Source organism: Porites lutea, chromosome 2 (assembly GCF_958299795.1).
Source record: "Porites lutea chromosome 2, jaPorLute2.1, whole genome shotgun sequence".
Classification (NCBI taxonomy): Eukaryota; Metazoa; Cnidaria; class Anthozoa; order Scleractinia; family Poritidae; genus Porites; species Porites lutea.
The window spans coordinates 29,993,204-30,014,879 of NC_133202.1; the positions used below are offsets into that span (position 1 = coordinate 29,993,204).

At 40.1% G+C, this 21,676-nt stretch overlaps 1 protein-coding gene across 2 annotated transcripts; it reads right to left on the reverse strand.

The window, feature by feature from the left end:
* Positions 1-2,709: 2,709 nt before the first annotated feature.
* LOC140928248 (F-box only protein 31-like) lies at positions 2,710-21,550 on the reverse strand. Of its 2 annotated transcripts, XM_073377971.1 has the most exons (10): positions 21,245-21,549; positions 19,358-19,420; positions 18,351-18,427; positions 11,563-11,730; positions 9,925-10,014; positions 9,198-9,319; positions 7,216-7,294; positions 6,573-6,650; positions 5,237-5,397; positions 2,710-3,605 (listed from the first exon to the last, which is right to left on the reverse strand). In XM_073377971.1, exons 1-10 carry the CDS (start codon positions 21,393-21,395, stop codon positions 3,446-3,448), a joined length of 1,149 nt encoding a protein of 382 aa, XP_073234072.1. In that variant the 5' UTR covers positions 21,396-21,549; the 3' UTR covers positions 2,710-3,445. The 2 variants fall into 2 exon arrangements, with proteins under 2 accessions (XP_073234072.1, XP_073234073.1); XM_073377972.1 differs by lacking the exons at positions 7,216-7,294; positions 9,198-9,319 and having other exon boundaries at positions 21,245-21,550.
* Positions 21,551-21,676: the final 126 nt, after the last annotated feature.

The window sequence follows — 21,676 nt, forward strand, 5'->3', positions numbered from 1 at the left end:
CAATATTCCAATAGAAACAAAAGCTTTGCCTAGGCTTGCCCGAACCGGAAATAAGAGTATGAATTACTTTATGGAAAGAATAAGCGGTAACTCACCCGTGACATAAAATCACTGAGTCGTAGCGTAATTATTAGGCAAGTTCTCATATGTAGCCGCTTTCATTTCCAGTTCCGGCTCACTGATTCTTAGCGTGCAAATCGTGCATGTGTTAATGAGGGCAAAGGCGAAAAACACTTTTTCACTTTCTTCCTCCCTTTTTTGCTTCTCAACATTTCTGATGCTTTCCCACCACCACCACCAGATTTATATTGTTTTTTCTTCTCTTTCACCTGCACATTATCAAACTTACATTGACCCCACACCAACCCCATATCGACCTCACAACGACGCCACACTCACCTTTCATTTCAACGCCGCTTCGTGAATAGTGACGCTATAAACTACATTTAAGTTCGTTTTCCTTCCACCACCCCACTACCACCACATTTCTGTTGTTTCCCTCCACCACCACAACCATTACATTTCTATTGCTCCCCCTCATCCTCCTCCACCTGCTCATTTCTATTGTTTTCACTCCTCATTTTTTATTATTTTTCCTCCAGGCAAGTTATTTACTAAGCCAAAAATAAAAACAGTTCTCAGCGCCTATGTGAAAAACCTGTCTGTTGTGCTGAGATTTTTCGACAAAAAGAAATAAGTCACTCAGTCCGCCACTCTGACGAGTGAAATGGTTAAATGGGATGCCGACGTATTTCTTAAGTATAGCTGATTATCGTGGCTTGTATTGCAGCAAACGTTCATTTACGCATCTAAATACTGGACTGACAAGACCAGCTTCAATGTGGAAGGAGGAAAAACTGGATTCGACTGTGAGTCTCTCATCTTTTAACCAGGTCTGCCTTGGAACTAGGTTTGGAAATCGAGACACATTTCTTGTCATCAACAAAACCGCTGACTCCTTGTTCTCACTGATCGTTGGTAACGTTCTCCATCCCACATCGGTTGGTCGGAATACGTGGAGAAAGCTGTTTGGTGACAAGGGGTTGTTGAAGCCACATTGCAACACAGAGGGATTTAATCCGGTGTGCTTTCCAATCTTAGTAAGGATTGGAATCCTCTTTGATGATTTCTCACCATGTACACAGTGTGGAAGTTGGATCGTATTTGGAGCAGGCCCTTCTTGCTCCCAGCTATTTGCACCACCAACGGCCACCACCTACTCATTTTGCATGCTATGGGCCGGGGTATATTGTGGTTAAGTGAGAAAATACGAATTCTCTAATCATCTGTAGTCTGTTTAGTGGCGGATCCAGGGGAGGGACTCGGGGGGCCCACTCCCTTTCTTTGAGACCGGCCCCCCATCTGAAGACCGCAAGCAAAAATTCCAATGACGTTTCTGTTCAGTCAACTTCATTTACATAACGTTACTTCACATGCTCTTTTTTACGGCGGCCATCTTGTTATGCGCAGTAAGAGATGCGCAGTGCAAAACCCAGGAATCACCTTACACAGTGGCTTCTTAGAAGCTGGAGGCTCCTAACCAAAATTATCAGGTGTTTTGGAGAACCTATTTCAAATTCATTGGTTTTTAAAATGCTGATAAAACACAAAACAGTTTAAAAAAGAAAATACTGTTCAAAAGAGGCCTTTAAACTGCTGTAGGATTCCAATTTTATTTTTTAACCAGCAGTTGTTTTATTTTCAATCATGCTGCTAAAGGACAACATGAACTAAACAGTTTATGGGTAGAAGCAACTGATCGGTTTTCATACACAGTCCCTGTAATAACGTCCCGCCTGCCAGGGTCACCTCTCAGCTGGGCAAACATTTTTTCATATAAACACTTCGGCTCGCCCAGCCGCGTTAACCTCGGTAAAGGCGAGCCAGTCAGGGCCCTGTTTTAGACAATCAGAGCATGCTCAAGCGCTGTTGGCTGGGCCAAAGCGTTCAACCATATTTTCTCATAAAAACGCTCCCAAAAGTTGACTCAGTAAGGAGGGGAGGGTGCACCTTCTACCCGGGAAAGGCTTTCTCCATATAAATGGCGCCTAACTTTCTTTGACAATCTGAAGATTGCACAGCTACAAGTAATGGTCAGTAATCGTCGGCAATCGGACGGCGTCCTAATAAAATTTGTCAATGTAGGACGAAATACGAAAGCGTTAGAAAATGATGACCAGAAAAAGTCAACTTCATTTAGAATGGCCCAAGGGTGGCCTGGTCGGACATAAATCCTTTCTAGAGAGAGACAAAAATATATTGCAAGCCTATGATTGAACAAACACTGGACCACTAGGAAGGTGAATTGTAGTGACTTAAACATAAGATCAAAACTTTTGTAAATTTTCCCAACGCGCATGAATACACCCGCATACTAGCTGCTTTATTGATGAAAAACAATTGTATTTACATATGTACTGTGTTGAACTTAAAATAAAAACTTTGTCAAATGTAAATTAAATAAAACTTCTTAATATTGATAGAAGTAATACTTCTCCAATCAGCTTTTTCACTTTTTTGACTCGTGGTGAAAGCAAGAAAGGAACGGTGATCAGCTAACGATTAGATACAATACACTGATTTCAGAGCAAAAAACGAAAATTACTAGTCATCCGTTTCAAAAAGTTACGGTGAGCCCTGGGACTCATCATGTGAAAACTCACGAGTCCCAGTCCATTACCAATGTGTCCTAGATCAAAAAACAAAGAATCCTAAATTGGGCCTTTATGTATCCAGCCAGTTAACCTTACTCCAAAATTCTGTATTACATTTTACTGAAATAAAAATACACTTCTTCTATTGTAAAGCAGTAGCCACAAGAACAGCCACAGAAATCACACGAACAGGATATTCTACAAAAATCATCCTCAGATCGATCGATCGACCTTCGCGTCCCACGGAACGCATGCCACGAATTATTTTGAGTCTGTGAATTTTTATCCGTTAAGGACGCAGGACGCAGAGGTAACAGAATCACTGAAATCACACGTAAGACATCCTTAATAGTGCGAGAACAACGCACTGTTTGATGGTTTAACGCTCAATATCAACCAAAAAGTTTATTTTAAGTGGCCTCCTATTTTCCGGGAGAAATCGCATGGCAACGTTCTCTTACATTAGTGATCTAACAGGTCATCAATGTAACGTTCGAAGTAAAGCCTCCCTTGGGAAAGGGGAGGAGGATATTTCTAACCATGTCTGAGATGGAGCTTTCTTTAAACTGGAGAGACAACCCTTAATGGAGACATTAGGGTGACTACATGAAGTGTTTAAATCTAAAAAAATACCATAAAAACTGATGTACATTTAAGGACAAAAACAAATATCAGAGTATATGCCAAGGCGTCGAGAATGGATTCTATAAATCAATTTTCATGGGTTTTCAAGACGTGTACGAGCCCTGTAAAAGGCGGCGCCGTGTCGAGCACGTTGTTTTCTATCAGCTTCATTTCAGGAAAGGCTCAGTCACTCGACTATAGACACTGAACGCCATCAATTCAATCCATAGGAAACCAAACAAGTCATCGTTAAACAAAACAAAGTGTGCGGGAGTCCACTGAGGAGACACAAACCCATGGCTAGCGATCTGTCCGACGCTGTGAAATCTACAGACAGGTTAAACAGGAGATAAATATGTTAAAAACGAAGGCAAAATATATCACAAAAACAGCAGGAAATGATTGTGCCATCATGAGATGTGGAAAGAAAACCAATAAAACGGAAAAAAAAAAAAAACAGCAACCATAGGGGAGAGGAGAAAGGAACTGTGACGTGAATAGCACAGGATTCATTTCTATAACCACTGACTGGTTAGCTCAGTTGATTAGGTACCAGGCTTCAAAGGCTTGGGTTTACGTCCGGGCAGGACCAACACTAAGGGTCTAAAATAACCAAGAAAGCATACGCTATCCTTGTTTTACATCTGCATCTGGTTATAGACTTTAGTCTTCTCGGAAAGGATCCTTGTGTCACTGGTCTGGGTCTTGTGGGACGAAAAGGAACCACTAGGAACGTAATAATCTCGTGAGCACGTCAAAGGGTTTATCTATACGTACAAATTCAATTGGATTCAAGTTCTACTCTGTTGGCCTTATCATTGCAATGGTATAAATGTCCCAAAATAATCTTAATCCTAAATCAAAATCTTATCTTCCAAAACAATTCAGTTGTTAGACAGTAACCGTTGGAAGAATATGTTGGACGATCCATGCGACTGAATGATTTCCATTGTTGAGAGAAATGAAAGTTGGACGCGAGCGAATTGGACTAAGACTGTTGACAACAGTTAGATGCCAAGTATCCAACAAGTTGTTACGTGAAAATGTTAAACTACCAATTTTTACTTCTTGTATGAGCTAGTCTCCATGGTTTACTGAAACTATCAGAGATAGTTTGACGCGTAAAGTTATAACGTAACTCCGTAATCGGTGCACTGCCTCTTTCAGGAAAAAAAAACTAGAGCTCGGGTGAAAAGCAAGGCTGGTTTCAGGGTTGTGCAGCCTAGAGATAAATGACAGTATTAATACACCCGAGTATCGACAGCCCTGTATAGAGAAATATAACATGAAGCAGAATGTTTTTGTTAGTCACGCACCACAATTACGATCAAACGATTGTGGCTTTGATTCTGGTTTTTTATTCTACCAGACCCTGAGGTTTCCATGACAACAAAGGGGAGGGGTACTTAGGTAAGTTTCTGGTCGACATTTACCATACAGAAATAGGAACCTGTTTAAAAATGTTTCATTCTTATTACATCCGAACCAATCCAATGCTGTGGATATTGTGAAGCTTTTGCGCACTGTGAAACCTCTGTATTACAGGTGTCTGTACGGAGAGGTTAAATTATACCCCCGTTTTAGAAAAAAACCGCATATGGAACGTTCTAATCACATTACGGTACCGTACAGTTAAAAACCTCCAGACGGTAAACCTGTTACCATGGAGTTGCACTGGCGAATACACGGTCGACCAGTGTATCGAATCTTGTGTAGACCTCTTTGCCTGATCAATGGAGACATTTTAAGCGATATTTATCTAAGGGTCCCGTTTGTATGGACGCTTATACTTCGCAAACAGCACCTTCCTTGTCAGCGTAGAGTCAGTAATCCATATGGGTGGTACATATCCGTGTATTTAAATAGACCCCCCCCGGAAGAAGGATCAATCCCCGGAACAGGGCCAAACCCCCATCCGCAAGCAGAAAATTCTATGCCTAACACCAAAAATCTCCTACCTAGCCTTGTAGTGGCTGGGAAAGTCCGTATATCTGGCCTCATAACCTTGAGGAAGACTAAACCTTTTCGGCTCTCCACTGTCGGCTGCTGCTTCATCAGGTAAAGGCTTTGTAAGATCCACTTCAAACGTCACCTCCCCTCCTGGCACATTAGGGTCTCCCTGTTAAAGGCGAGTAGGTAAGCTAGAAACTACGCTTCATCGTTATTTCTTACCTAGCTTGAGAAAACGGACGAAATTTCGCCACGCAAACGGACGCCTGAGGGTGGAACGCAGAAAATCCATGCTGATGACACATAACTAACCAGATCTGGGTAGTGCTTCTGATTGGTTGAAGCAATTTTTCCACGCGGCACGACCAATCAGAGGCATTTCCTAGATCTGAGTATAGCCTGCAAAAACAGCCGTCTCTTCTCGCTCCTCGTTTCGCTAAGAAGGACGTCTACGCCTTAGCGACGGAAATGTCATACGTAAACCAGTGTTGACATAATTAATCTGGTAGTCATGGGGTTCCAAAAGTAAATTTGTTAGTTTTTAGATCTTTTATCTTTCTCCTGGTTGATCATGGTATAGTTTTGAGCTCTTCTACGAACGAGCTCCAGAAAAATTAAAATGCTTCCTATGAAGAAAAATATATTTCAAGAATATTGATTGTTTTTAGTAGATTCCTCGCGTTTATATTTGACCTTTGTGACTGTTTGCCTTTCTTCTATCGTTCGTAACAATCTAACTACGACGTCGACCAATCAGAGTTCCTGACCAGACTCCGGACAGCTTTTACGTCATCAGTATGGAATTTCTGTCGCTTAGGCGCAGACGCCCTTTCTGGCGAAACGTCCCTAACGGCGAGGGGCGAGAAGAGACGACTGTTTTCACAGGCTAATCTGGGTATTGATAAGTCATCAGTATGGAATTTCTGCGGTCGTTTCTCAGAGGTTATTTCGCGGGGAAGCAATTGCTGGCGTCGTGCTGTTCTGCCACGCCTTTACTAACAGTTTCTTAAGCCTTTCACTGCCAAATGTAGCCAAAGGCAAATTTCGAACAGATTTCCAAATTTCATTTAGTAAAATTTTGAAAAACAAATAGCACCATGTGTAAGTACAGGCAGAGAGCTTTCATTTGAATGGTCACATCATAGCATTTGGTCTGCAGACTCAAAAGGTAGAGTCACCTTACAAAACTCCATCAAATACTCCGGCAGTGAAAGGGTTAATAGACACATTTAATTCCGACTAAGAGACGTCTTGTGATGAATAGCCAAATAGGCCCCTCTAATAGGCAGGATTTTTAAAAAGATTAAACAAGCAATCTCCATTTGTGCTTTTCGAGCTACATACCGTTATCTTTGTGCCTATCATTTTGTGGTCGGTAAAAGAGATCATGACAAGTTCCACTCCATGACTGCTGTACGTTCCCTGCAATAACATGGAAAAAATGATACTGGGGCAAACAATAGAGATGTAGGCAGACGATCATAGTCAACAAAATTACAGCATTTTACTCTTAAAACTCTACTGATTCAATTGAAGTGCACTTTAATAATTTTGTTATCTGTTGCGTAACCTAACAGGGAGAAGAATTGCGACCATGGCATTAGTTATGTCGAGTGAAAAGCCACAAAAAGGCAGAAGCACGCGCATGTGTTCACGAATTACGCGCATGCATTATAACACCACAAACCACGCGTGTTATGTAGAGGAATAATTTTAAGGCGACATCATAATCAAATCGTTACTAGCTACAACTGTTTATTGCTTTGAGCGGTCTACTACAGTGAGGAAGTCAGTTTAAGGTTGATGAGAAGTGTCTCCAGATTCATGAAAAATAAGACACTGATTTGTATTAAACCCAAATTTTGTTGAGGAGAAGGAGGAGGAGGAGAGCACAACTGACATATAATAGGTCTAAGAATACTCAGTTCATTGAGCCTTGATGACTTTGTATCTATCCTTTTTTTCCATCATAGGGCAATATATATACCTTAAAAACACCGGCAGCCAGCAAAGAGTTGTTGCCACTACGACGAGGAATTCGAAGGGCCTCAAAGTGAAGCGGGTTTCTAAAGAAAGCAAGAAATTTCAAGATGACTTAAGAAGTCAAATTTTATAAATGTCTGTAAAATTTATAGCATTGCGCTCGTTAATAAAAGTCAGCCTTCCACAATTCCGACGGCAATTCCAACGGCAGTTTAATGAGTTTTCATGATCCTGGCATGACCCTGGCATATGACAGCATTAATGTTAATGTACTCCTTCCACACTGAGACGATTCCTGCCCAAAACACGTCCCAAAGCGTCTCTACTATACTACTTATACGCAGGAACCTTAACCTTCCGGTTATAAGCCCTCCCCCCCATAGAGACCGTAACATACACCGAAAGCGTGTACGAGTACGGGTACATTTCCCGTACGCGGAGCTGTAAATACGGGTAGACAGCCTTTTACACCGGAGAAACGGCTAGGCTACCGGGTAGAACGGTGATACCGTTATCACATCTGGGAAATCATGGTCGCCTTTTGTATAATGACGAGGCAAACATGTTCGACTACCCGTACCCGTAGGCAGAAACGGTGTATCTTAAAGTCCCATAGGTCCATCTACCTGTAAATAGAAAACATACATTACAACCTCTCCAAATATATAAGCCTCCCTCTACCTTGTATTGAAATGAATTCGATTGTTTACCACGTTTTCAAGCTTAAAAAAGCGAATAACTTCAAAGAGTATTTTGTTTTTGTAAGCTCTTTTAGTTCAACTGTAAGCCCCCCGGATATAAGTCCCCCGTTTGTAAGCCCTCCTAAAATTAATGGTGTAACGATTAATCGAATTCTCGATTAATCGCGATTATGACCGTTCGGTTCGATTCACGATTCTTTGCTTCCACGTTTCGATTTTGATTCGATTTTGATTCGATTTTTGCACACCCTCAGTGAGTTATTATATTGTAAAATCAGAATCCAGAACTCTTTAAAATGTGCGTTTTTGATTGACAAGCCAAGACGATAGCAGTTCGTGCGCCATTTGTGTTGCCTGGTAAAAATGCTGTCCTTCAACCACCCCTTGACAATTTCCAACTAAGCCAAAACATGTGCGACACACTCTTTGTCAGGTTCTCAAACATGGCGACGAACCAAGCGACTGTGAATCCTCCTGTCCCTGTTACTATTCTCAATTGATTCGATTCGATTATGTAAATGTTTCTTAATTCTTATAACATTACGCGTTATGTTATAAGAATTAAGAAACATTTACATAATCGAATCGAATCGCAGGGAATATGAATCGTTACACTCCTACCTAAAACCCCTTACGAAGTTGCATCAGCCCTGGGCTTGTAAGCGAAAGTTTAAGGTTTTTCCTTTGGTGCAAGAGTACGTTTACAAGCTCTGTGATATATAGGACCACCATGTCAGCAGAGCCTTTCTTCGACTGCTCAATTTTGGCGTACTCGAGAAAGACTATGTATGAATCGAGAAAGATCTTTGTTGAGCATGCGCTACTTATTTCTCGGATGGAGTCCGAGGCCTAATAGCCATGCGTTTGCCGCTGTTTGGTACAGCGGGCTCAGTTATAACCATCGGTTTTATCAACAAACGGATGCTCGCACTCGAAAAAGCACTTTGAAGAGAGGAAACACGATTGACTTGCCCAGAAGTTCGAGCTTCGGCAACTTCAAAGCCTGACGCGTTTCTGGCGTAGCCTTTCCTCAATCGAGAAGACAAAGGCAGCTTCTGCTCGAATGGTGGTATAAAGGTGGTGTTACACGAGACGATTCGCAACGACGAGTTTTAGCGCAACACAGCTTTGCAACATTGTTGCGACATTGGTTTGAATGCCTACAATATTGTTCCAGCATTGAAACGAAGGGTTGCGTTAAAAATCGTCGTTGCGGATTGTCTCGTGTAACCTCACCTTAAGACAAACAAAAACCCAAACCACCAACAGATGCTAAATGTCTTACTTGTGTAAAGAGTGCATTGTAACATATTTCATGAGGACAAGCTGAACCATGTGAGGTTGATAAAACAACAAGTTTTCGTTATTATACTCCTCCTTCATCCATCTTCTTAGAACACCCATACCCTAAAAATACATAAACACTGCTCTTAATAGAAGTTAACGACCACTGACGTTATGTTATGCGTGTTATTTAGCGGTAGATGTACAGTATTCTAGTGCTAATAAGATTCTACATGTAAAACGCCACGCTACCATTTCCTCCAAATTATAACATACGACTCTTTATAGCGCATTCGAGTAAGCCACGTGCAGTGCTTTTGACTCTGTGAAGTTTAAGCAGCGACGTTTTTGCGCGACGCAAGTCAACTGGAAGTTGTTTTTTCACTCTTGAGCCGTAATATCGAACAACTTTTTAGGCAAACGACTCTACTGATACAAATTTTGCAGCGTCATAAGAAAAGAAAAGGCTTTCTTCCGGTTGACGTGAGTCGATCAAAAACGTAGCTGCTTAAACCCCGAAGCAATGGTTCAAGAAAAGGGCCATAAACTGTTGGTGTTAGTATTTCTCATTTAAATTGGCTGTTAAGTCGGTACAAAATTATAAATGGTACCTTAAGGCCTATGCTACCCAATAAAAAATTTCTCGTCCACTCAATAGACAATGCTGGATTTATTTCCCAGTCAATCACTCGTACCAGTGTATCAGTGTCACTCTTAAAATAACTAACCTCTTCTCTGTCTGTTGGGATTTCGTGCTTTGACTCGCTGTCACACTTGAATGAGAACTGAACAACCTCTCCTTCCTCGTTCTCTTCCAGCTGTTATATAAATATTAAATTAGTTTGAAAAGACATTAACACAAAGAACCTTGCAAAACCAACAAAACAAAACAAATTTAAGACATATCACGTCAGGACAATGAATTGTCACCGCAAATAATTATGAAGCTTTTCAAGGCCAAAGAAGACAAGGAATGATACATTAACTCATTAAAGAAATGACTACAAAAACCTTATTCCAAAACGGTGACAATTCATCATTTTCACGTTGCCCATAATACACTGAACTTGTTTACCACACCCCCCTCAAAAATAGCTTGCATAAGTATTGTCTTCAACAGAGCCTATTCACGATACCCGCCATCTTAGCACGCACTCAAGGACAGATGGGATGAAAGCAATGTCATGTGGTTTTTCAGAGGGGAAAACAAGGGATAAAGCTGCAAATACAAGAACTTGCGTTCAAGTTTGTTTATTCTAGACAACAGGCAATGAAGAATGACTTTTTATCTTTAACACGATAATGGTAAATTATGAGTGGAAGTGATCATTGTTACTTTTCTGGATGCAGTAGCGACCGTAGATATCCTCAGAGCAAGCGATAGTGACGTAAAACTTGTCGAAACTCGAACTGTACATTTTTAACGGACTAAAAACGTTGTTTCGTTTTGAGCAAATGAACAAACTCGACCGCTATTACTCCTATTGGCAGATTTTTGCCCCCTGAAATACCACTTGAGATTGTTTTTATCCCATCAATTCTAAAGAGCGGGATGACGGGTATCACGAATAAGGTATATTTCTCTAGTGACGAATGAATACCCAGGTTAAATTAAAAGCAAAAGTAATGCAAAATTTCTGGGGGTAAACGAGGTGTATTATGGGTAATTCGTAGAAAATTATCAATATTACTTTTTTGTATTTTCGTTAAATTTCTTTTTCGTCTTCATTATACATGTAATGGGACCTCAATGACTCGTTCTGTTCACGCAATCAAGGAGCCACTATATAATGGAACCCTGTTAATTTATCCCGACCACTGAGCCATGAAATGCTGGCCTTATCGATGTGGTGTTGATATCAGTGAAAATGACTGAGTTATTTTAGGTTTGGACCAAAGCAATGTGATTGAAAAACCAGGACGTTTTACAAAAAAGGTGTATGGTTGTTTAAACAGAGGGGTCATAAGGCGGGGTTACAATTTAATTTTATTTACAAATTGAATACTTTTTGAAAAAGAAAGAGTGCAATATTTTATGGTGAATGTGACAATCACCATGTTACGAGCGTGGAGTAAGTCAGGCTCTGGAGTCCCAGCCAAGATTCACCATTCACTTCCCAAACAAGTAGTCTGCTACACTGTTTTTTTTCTGTGTGGTCACGAAACGCCCCTCTCCGCTTGCGTGATGACACAAGAACGGCTGTGTAGCAGACTACAAAACAAGGGGCAGGTACCCTGTCGTTTGTGCCACGGAGAGACCCATTGAAATCAAGGCCACAAATGTAAATGTGCACACACTACCTAATGACAAGGTGGTATTTGAAGGAAGATGGAAGGATGCGTTTATCTGTATTTAACAAACTTACAGAAAGCTTTCCTCTGTGTGGTTCCACTTCCCAGTCGCTGAAACACAAAGCAACAATTTCTCCATCCTGTACTGTTATAGTAAACATAAGTTTGGGTCTCAAAGGACTTGTTATCTCGGGATCAAAGGGCGCACGACACTCAAGAGCTTCAATCTTTCCTGGTGACGCCTGAAAGAGGAGAGAAAGTTTTCACTCACGTGGTCAGCATCTTTGACAATTGAGTTGAACAAAAGAAAGCGTTTGTTAAGAAAAGAATTGAACTACCACAGGATTGGTTTGGAAAAATAACATGGCAACTGCTTATTGTTTTGGAACACCAAAATCACCGCCGCCAGTTTTCTTCCCTTCCATATTCTGCTTCACTTCCTTCACATCTTCAGGAAAGCATTCGTTCTCAATACAGCGAACAAAAACTTAAGTTGATACAGTTCCACTAAAGTCAATAGGGAGCTTAAGCAACAACGACGGCGACGGCTCCGAAAACGTAACTTTAAAGTCAATTCGCGGTGCTTGAAACTTTACCGCGCTTATTCCATCTCGTTCAATTCCTCAAATGTTGGCGATTTTTTCTGGAGTTGAATTCTAAGAGACTGTATCGAAGTTCAGGAAAAAGAATGTGTTTGTCTTGCTGTTTAAGTCCCCCACAAAACGTGAAATTAGGCAGTTTCACGTCGAAGTCGTGCAGTGAAAGCAAAGAAATGTACAGAAAAGCGTGTTGCACGTGCAAAGTTGTTGTTTTGTCAATCTAAACCTATTACTTTTTTGACGTTCTCATTGCCGTCGCCGTTGCTTAAGCTCCCTATGGGCCGCTAGAGCGGACAATCCTCGTATACGTGACAGAATCGAACTTTCCACGCTACACGGCACACAAGCTGCAGGTCTCTATGAGCCTCTTTAAGCCTACGCGACCGTCTTTCCATTTCACCTTATACAATGACGTGAATGCTACGCGCGCTGTGATTGGTCGTTGCCAGTGATCTATTAGAGTACGTCACGGGAAACTTGCGCGCGCGGTTTTGAATACCTTTGTGAAATTATTTCTGATTAAGCAAGTGAAAGCCTCGAAAAAGACTTAGGAAGAGCTATTTACAAAGAAGGAAAATGGAGAGTTTGCTGACAACTTAAGAATGCCTAAACTGCAAGAAACCTTCACAACAGTTGCCATCGTGTGTCATCACTCCTAGAGACTCGCTGTTTTGCAAAATGTTTTCGCCGTTATTTTGCTTTCAGCAAGAACAGACATTCAAAAAACTTTTCGAAGAGACTGTATTCAAGTATGAAAAAGAAAACAGAAGAAGCACAGACGAAAAGTAGATACCAAGTAATAGATCACAGAAGACGTCAGAATGTGATAAAAACATCAGTGACACACTTCTTTGTTTTTATCACATTCTGACGTCACCTGTGAGCTATTACTGAACAGACGCACGGCAACATGGAATCTATTTGTTAGAGAGTCGGTTTAATGACCGTCAGTACGGTGCGTTCGTATACTGCAAAGTTGAACTTTGGCTGAAGTCTGCACCTCTGAGATGCTATCCGGGATTTCTCTACATTTTGCACTTGGCCAGCATTCCTCTACCTCCCAAAGGAACTCAGGTCCTCTGTTTCAAGATGTTTCTGGGGTTAAAGCCAAGTGAAGAATCATTGACAAGATTGATCCTTCCTGAGCAAAACCTCCATTGGTCGGGCAAGGCAACCGGATCGCTTGGTTCCATTCTTAATATACTGCAACATCACTCTGAGAATCCGACCAAAAAATAACCTTGCTAATCTTGTGCTCAGCACTCTTGTAATCAGCACTCTGTACTTAACAGAGAATGTGGCTGCTTGTAACTTAAGCCTTGGAAGTGACAGAGGTCTAACTGGCGAACTCCTTGACATTTCAAGTCGAAACGCCAATGTCATCTAACAATTTCAAAGTGATAAAAAAATCTGACAGGCGCACTTTCAGTAACCGTCTTCGGAAGCATCCAAGAATACATGAAGGAATATCATATGTCCAGTACGTACGGTTCTATCAATCATGTGGCTTCGTAATTACTTGAAATTGTGATAAGGCAGCCAACTCACACTTGCACTTGTTTTAGTGGCTCTACAAATCTTCTGGTATTTCATCGTCCCATCCAAGATTCTGCTACCAAATTTTCTGCATAATCTTCTTAACTTTCAAGAAAACCGGGAAAGGAGATCTCATTGGATCATACAGCAAACTTACAGAATTCCACGTTTTGTAGGTGGCCGGTGTTTCTCTAAATCCCATCGTACACCTAGCGTTCTGTCACTGAAACTAAAGGTTCTCGAGTTCCAAATCCGGGGTTGGATTCGCACTCTCTGCATCAGGTACTTCGGACAGCATCTCTCGACTGTTACTCATTTGGTCATTCTAAACCCGGATTACTGAGCAGACATTTCACTCTGTTTGCTTTCTTCAATTACTGTCCTTACTGACTCGAGGACGTCATTTACGTAAAAGAAATCGTTGATAGCATTCACAGCCTCACCAATGAATCTTCCTTTACAGTCCTTAGCAGCTCTCTTCAGGCAAACATGTGGCCTAAAAGATACATTAAATATTGAGAGCCTCTGAAGGTCACTCTCTTCCCACAGACATAAACGGGTTGTGCCTCCCCGCTCATCGGCAGAACCTAATCCTTGATGTCGTGGAATATTGCATTGGAGTTCGCAGGCAACGGTTGTCGGCCACACCTTGGGTTTCTTCTCTGAAGGAACTGCTTTGTCTCTCCAAAGATAAGGTCATCAGCTGCCTCTCCTCGCCTTTCAATAAAACTCCACTACTTCCTTCAGAGTTGAGAACCTTTACCTTCCTTTACCTTAGACTCATCTTTCTACTTAATCTGCACCGTAACAGGCAGTAGCCTCCTCGACATTTTTGCGAAATTTCAGGTATTCATTTCCCAAAGAGTCCTTGAGTAGTCAGCAATCTCTAACGCTTCTTGTCCATCGTTGTTTGAGATGCTTGACCCATCGACTAAAGCATCAACTCACACCTTTGTCAGTACATGCAGTTGTCCAGTATGTTGCGGGCAACAATAGTAAAGGGCCTTCCCCACGGAAATTCCACGCTGATGGAATTTCGGCAGTTTACTCACGCCATTATGGATGCTGATTTCTGAGCATATTTTCAATTTATTTGCAATAATGACATTTAAAAACAAAAATACAAAAACACACTAAAAGGGAAAGAGAACAAAAAAAGTAAATGGAAATTACTTACATCAACATACGTAATACTAATTCACAAAATCACTGCTTACAATTTACATTATTAGCTTAATTATTAGTTAATTACACGTAAGAAGGCTTAGAGCGATAATAGTTACTTCAAGTTAATCTTCCTATTTTCCATTGAGTTTTTAAATTATTTATACATTACGTACAGTTAAGGGGCATCACATTAATTTACAACTATATACATACTTTTTAATAAACAGGATGAGTAGTTCTAGTCGGCATCTGAGTTTATCATTTATAGCACCAGGGATATATTCCTGCATCAGAATAGGCCCTTTGCAGCTTGCCATTCATGTGGTACAAAACCGCCACGCTGGGACACAAAAGTCGCACTGGGGCAAGACCAACAGAAGGCATACATTATTTTAAATGGTAATTTCCTTTGTTTGTCTTGTCCCAGTGCGACTTTTGCGTCCCAGCATGGCGGTTTTGTACCAAGAGAATGGCAAGCTGCAAAGGGCCTATTTGCTCAGGGGAAAGATTTATAAGAGTATTATGGGAAACATTAAACCATGATAAGATTTCGTGATAAAATATAACAGTTACAGGGCATTGTAAGAAGGTATGCTCCAATGAGTCAGGGTTCTTACACTCATCACAAAGATCATCATTTCTGATTTTGAATTTCCTAAGTTCTTTACTGGTTACTAAAATTCTATGGAGAATTTTGTAACCAAATTCTCCTAAATTATTGTCCGCGTTTAAATTCCTCGTTAACATTCATGCTTAAAAAGACTGCTTTGTGATCAGGCGCGATCGATATCTGCGTTTCCACCTTAGTACTATCAGGCTTGTATTTACTACTTATTAAGAAAAAATCTATGCGGGATTTTAATTTCAAAGGCTTTGATTCCTATGTGTAGGATTTATTTTTAGGATGCATTTCGCTGTAAATATCAACTAAATTGACCGCTTTTATGAAATGAATTAATGAATTTCTATACTTAGTTTCTTTCCAAGTGAGACCTCCTTGCCTACCTAATGGCCTTAACGTTGTATTCCAGTCACCTGCCATTACTAAATTAGAAGCATCAGTCAAGGATATAATTTTTTTTGCTAAAAGAATCGATGAACTCACTTTGTTGACGATTATCTGTGGGGGCATAAACAATAACCACATTTAAACTGGCCTCATCCTGTGTGTTTAGACGCAGAATTATAAATCTCCCATTGGTGTTGACATCCACTACATCTGCATTAAGTGTGGAGTCTGGTTTAATAAGGATACACACGCCCTTGGAATGATCTGACCATGTAAATAAAAAATTTGACCACCCCATTCCGCCGCCCAAACCTTCTCATCTCTAGAGTTCGAACAAGTTTCCTGAAGAAAATAAACGTTAGGTTTTTGGTTTTTCAAGTGTGCAAATATTGATCTTCTTTTTTCTCGATTTCTTAAACCTCTCACGTTAAGTGACAAAAAATTAAAAACAGACATAACACTCGAACATTAACGGTGATTAGAATTAAACAAAAACTAGACACTGAAACGAACAAAAAAAACAAAGATACAAATTGCTTACCTCTCCTGCATAATAAAATACCAACTGGCCTAAAAGAACGCTCATTGGTGTTAGCTGGATAGGTACATTTAAAACAGTTGTAGTAATTTACTAAGTACGTAGAAGAAAAGTTAGTGTTCGGAGGTGATCGTTGTTTTTTTTTCTCTTTTTCTTCCCAGTTCGTCTCGAAAATTAAAGGCCTTTCAGATCTTCGTGGGAGTCAATTCTCAATACTTCAGTGGTGATGTCTGTTTTCAAAAACATTTTGCCATCAACAGTCCATGTCTTACCATTGCGAGAGATTTTTTTTTCCCTTTTCTCGCCTCTTTGAAAAGCTCGGTACGTTAATAAATATCTTTTCTGCTCCTACATCTTTCAAGTCAGTATTTCGAAGATTTAGTCTAGCTTTGTACAGCTTGATTTTTGCGTTGTAGTTGCTAAATCTGGCGATGATTGGTCGGGGCTTGTCTTTGCTTTTCGTGTTCATTCGATGCACAATGTCCATGTCGCCGGGTGTTAAATTCACTTGCAGAAGTTTTCCTAGTGTAACAACATTCACTACGTTTAATATCTTCTTCTCCAAGTTCAGGGATTCCGTCTATAACCAGAGTGAATTTTAGATATCGTTCGAGGTCGTCATGTCTGTCTTCGATAAAGTTGAGCCTTTCATCCAACTCCTCCACCTCCTTCTTGGACTTTAATAGCTGCTCCTCGAGTGATTTTACCTTGCTTTTTAAGCCTTTATTTTCTTTTACACTGAAGAGTGTCGACTTGTCCTTTGGTATTTTACAAAGTTTCTTTTAACTCCTTGTGATTTCCTTTAAGGGATTCCACGTCTAAGACCAGCTTTTCCGTATTTGTTTTGATTTGCGTTAGAACCTTCCATATTTCAATTCCAGGTTAGCGAAGGAGTTTCAGTCGCGTTGTCGTTTGCTGCCATTGTTGCAGACGTTTCTGTGTCCGACTCTCCGTCTTCTTCTTGCTGGACTGTTGTATTACCCTCAAAACTCGATGAAGTACTGACCTTTTTTCTTTTCTTTCTTCCCAATTTAGTCATACTTGTCTGAATTCACATTTTTTAAACTTTCTTGTCCCTCTCTAGAACGAGCTCGCTAACATACGTCCATCGTGGACAGCCGCTCGACCCATGATTTCTGAGCTTATTTTAATATGGTGCGCGTAATACTGACTCCCCATCTCTCAGCTTGGATTTATGACCTGTAAAATCCAACTTTATGAGTCCTTTCTTCTTCTCCTTATTGTGGTTATGGGCTTAATGTCTTTGGTTTGTTCCTCACAGCTTATGTCTTTGTACACTATTTGCTCTGCTAATAGGACTTCTAAAGGCATCCTCTAGCTCCTCTTAAAACTGGACCTTGGTCTTAGCCAACTCTACAGCATCCTCAGCTACTTTGATTTGATTTTCTTAGTTTAAGTGTTCTCCCTTTAATCTCCTTGCTCTAGTTAGGCTTTTCAACTGTTCTTCTTTCAAGATAGAACCTTTTGTAACAATACTTTACATTCGTTTTCATGTACAATTGCACTTGATCTGAAAACATTAGACATTCTTGAACCTCGAACATCATCCTCACAGTTAGGTTAGTTTCATCATAATTAACATCATCTTGGCAGCACTCGGGAATCCCTTGAGAACCAAGCCACATATTAGTCGTTCCATTTAAGTTATGAACCGTATAGTTTCATCTGTGTCCGGTGTAACGATAACGGATTCTCCTCATAGATCTTCTCAAAACTTTGTCAGGTAATATTAAACGGAATCAAACATAATAAACACGTGAATGTCGCTTCCACTGATTATCCAGGATCCGTCTCGAACTTCAATGGCAAATTTGTAGTCCACCTTTAGTTATTCATGCTACAAAAAAAAAACTAGAAAAAATAGAACTGACACAAACCTTAATGTCATGTGCTCCAGGTAAAACATGAGAATTGCAGGACGGACAAGGGACAAAAGGATTAAAGTTTGTGCAAAAAAACAAGAACAACAACAATAACAACTTTGTTGCATACCTTAATGTGCACCAAGCCACCATAGGGATTTATTTGGCATTTCCAAACCCCAATCAGGCAGCCATACTTGTGCAGAACTATGATAGACGTTGTAGAAAAAAATTTAACAGACATGACAAACTATATAGGCAGATAAACAAGTAGCTATGAAAGAAAAAAATCCTGTTACAAAGTACAGCTGTAGGACCCTTTCTTTTGGGGATAATAATGGCTGAGTTTATACGAGAGACGAATTATCCGTCTGAGATGGATAAATCGTCTAGACATAAATCCATTGTTTAGACGAATTTTAGCCCCAGATTCGTCTCGTCTGGCAGACGAATCAAGTGAAGACAAATTTAAGGCTAAAATTCGTTTGAACACCGGATTTATACGTAGACGATTCATCTATCTCAGACGGATAGTTCGTCTTAGATGGATAAATTATTCATCTCTAGTGTAAATTCGGCCAATGATCAAGGGCTACATCACTGCTAACTGCTACACTTCTTCATTCTCAATATCTGATGCATGAAGGGGAGAACAAAATAAGGACATGAAAACTACACTGTAAAAGAACAATAACTAGAAGAGAATGTTTAAGCTGTCCTTTCCTAGTAATTTAGTACCTTTCATCCTACAATAAAGAAAACAAAGAACTGTTCACTTCAGAAATTAAAAGCAACAAAATTTAATTCGTCTATTTCGCCAATTAGGGAATCCATTGTGTAGACTGTTGGAGGAAAAGTTTTTGAGTGGCCAACAATCAGCAAACACTGCACTCTAGAATAATATACCTCAAAACCTTTGTGATGGCAATCAGCATCAAAATAAAAAGGACTTTCAGTTGATGATGAATTAGTGACAATAAAAAACAGAATTTACATGTAGAAGATAACATAACTGCTGCCAAAGTAAAAGTATTTTGGTTTTCTAAGATGAAGAACCTCCCTAAATAGGATGTAAGTGCAGAAACATCAAAAGGATTTGAAATTTGAACTGAAGGCTTAAAAAGTTACACAACTTACCTAGAATATACAGTTCCCGAAAAGAACTGAGAGGCCACTGCTCCAATGAGGACACACCATAGTCTAGAAATAGAATTAACTCTAAAAGTTGCCTGATTAAAGTGATAGAGATGATTAAAGAATCTTTTGGAGTTTGAAATTTCCATCGTATGCTTTTTATGGATAGGAAAACTTGGCAAGTATTTTTTGGACACCTTGATTTCAGGTATTCAAAATTCAGGGCTGTTGTTAATTCTTTTAAGGAGCCATAGCAGGGCTGTCATTAAGAACTGGGAGCCGGGGATTTCCCCCGGATACTATGAGTGCAGCCCTTGGCTACTTTTATTAGAAAATAGAAGAAAACTATGACCAAAACAAATCCCTTGCTGTTTGATTCCCTGCCTACTTGTTGTAATTACCAACCATCTTGAAATCTTAGTGACAACCCAGAGCCATAGCAAGTGAATTTTCACCTGTAACTTCTTACAAAGCATTTATAGTGTCTTATTTAGCATTCCACTTTGATCACCCGAAACATCAAGAGAACACAGCTGCAACTGCTGTTGTGGGTTACAGCCCTTAATGACAGCTCTGCTGAAAACAATCTGAACATTGGTTTAGTCTGGGTGTGTATGCTGCCAAACTTGTTTTGCAGTTGTTTCAATATTTATTGCATTTTGATTGTGGAGTAGCCTGGCATACTAGTCTGCATAAGTGTCCTGGAGTGTAATTTGTTACCAATCATGTCTGAGTGGTGCTTCTGATTGGTCATGCTACATGGGAAATTTGCTTCAACCAAACAGAAGCACTACCCACATCTGGGTAGTGACGAGTCATTATCATGGACTTCTAGCAATCATGTCGCAAACGACACTTCATGGGGAAAACAGTGGTTGCATTAGAAAATGTCAACTGCTTTCTCAGAAGATTCTATCAATTCCCAGATTTATTTTTAAAATAAGTATTTTCTATGGTTAAGGTATTACACATTCATATATATCTAGGTAAAACAACGTTCGAACAACTTGACTGGGTACTGACTGAACATTATTAACATTGTTGAAAGCCAAAAAAGCAGTGCTGTCAACTCTCCTGGATAATCCGGGAGACTCCAGATTTTGGACCGTATCTCCCTGTCTCCAGATAAGAGTATGAAATCTCCCCGATAATCCCCGAAGTTTGCCATTTCTTCAGTAGACTTGACGTTCCGGCAATAAGATTTCAAATATTTTGCGTTGTTTGAGCTATTTTAATGTTAACATCGAACGTTTTCTCAGTGATAAACTATAATAATGTGATAGGTGGGAAGTAAACTAATCAGATCAATAATATCACAGTGCCATCAACATCTTTTTTGCGCGTTTTGTTTCATCGCAAATTCATGACGATCGGAGTCAAAGAGAGTTTTTGCACGAATGACAATTCTCAGTATTTGAAGAAGCAGTGAAGAAGTGGGGGGTTGACAGCCCGGAAAAAGTGCTACAGTCAGCACTACTGTCAGGGTTCTACGTCGTTTTGTACATGCACAAATAAAAAGATTAAACTTAAGCATTTGCAGAATCTGCAAATGTTGATGACATTTTCGCAATAACGAAGGGAAAACACGTAAATTTAACTGTTTCAGTTTCAATATTAAACTTTTTGATGACATAACACCTTCCTCTAACTTAAGTGTATAAATGAAGCTTTAAATATAAAAAAGTGAACGGGTTATACGATTAACTTTATTTCTATTCTATCGTGTCTGTTTTCACGTTCAGGTGATCACAATGTACGCACAGAAAACCCCAGGTATACTAAAGAACTAATACCGTGACCGTTTGGTTCTTTGCGTGTCACTCACTTCTGCTTCCACTGGTATACTCTTTAACGCTTTCTAGATTTGCTGAAGACATGACTAAAACTTACCTCTGAAGCACAAATGTTGCCATATTTGATCTATCAGCGAAGCATCGTGGAATCTTTGGCATGTTCGTGCGACAATAGCAAGTTCGATGCCATCTAGGTGCTTAAAGATTGAGGCCAATAATTCGTTGGCAAGGGAAAATATTCTTGCCATCACGTCATTTTCAACTGCCCAAGAAAAGCGATGGAGAAAATTAAAACGAAAAAGTTTTGCTGAATTTTGGAAGTACTTCCTTCTTCCTTATCCACCATGCCGAATCGAAACCAGAAGTTATGTAGCAGACATATTGTTTTGTGGCGTATTGGTAATTAAGTTTAGTCGCGTACGAACTCGCTCGGACCACGTGACCCGAACGCATCGCCCGCGCATTTCCGTGCATCGTCATTGCATCGTCACGAATGTCAAGTTTCTTCTTGAAAACGAGGCAACAGACT

Excerpts from the sequence above, each read along its gene's own strand:
- LOC140928248 (XM_073377971.1), bottom strand. The coding sequence starts at position 21,395 with ATGGCAAGAATATTTTCCCTTGCCAACGAATTATTGGCCTCAATCTTT. Across the intron at positions 7,295-9,197 it reads ACAATGCACTCTTTACACAA|AAACCCGCTTCACTTTGAGG; the intron begins GTAAGACATTTA and ends TGCTTTCTTTAG. Across the intron at positions 6,651-7,215 it reads TGGCTGCCGGTGTTTTTAAG|GGAACGTACAGCAGTCATGG; the intron begins GTATATATATTG and ends ATGTTATTGCAG.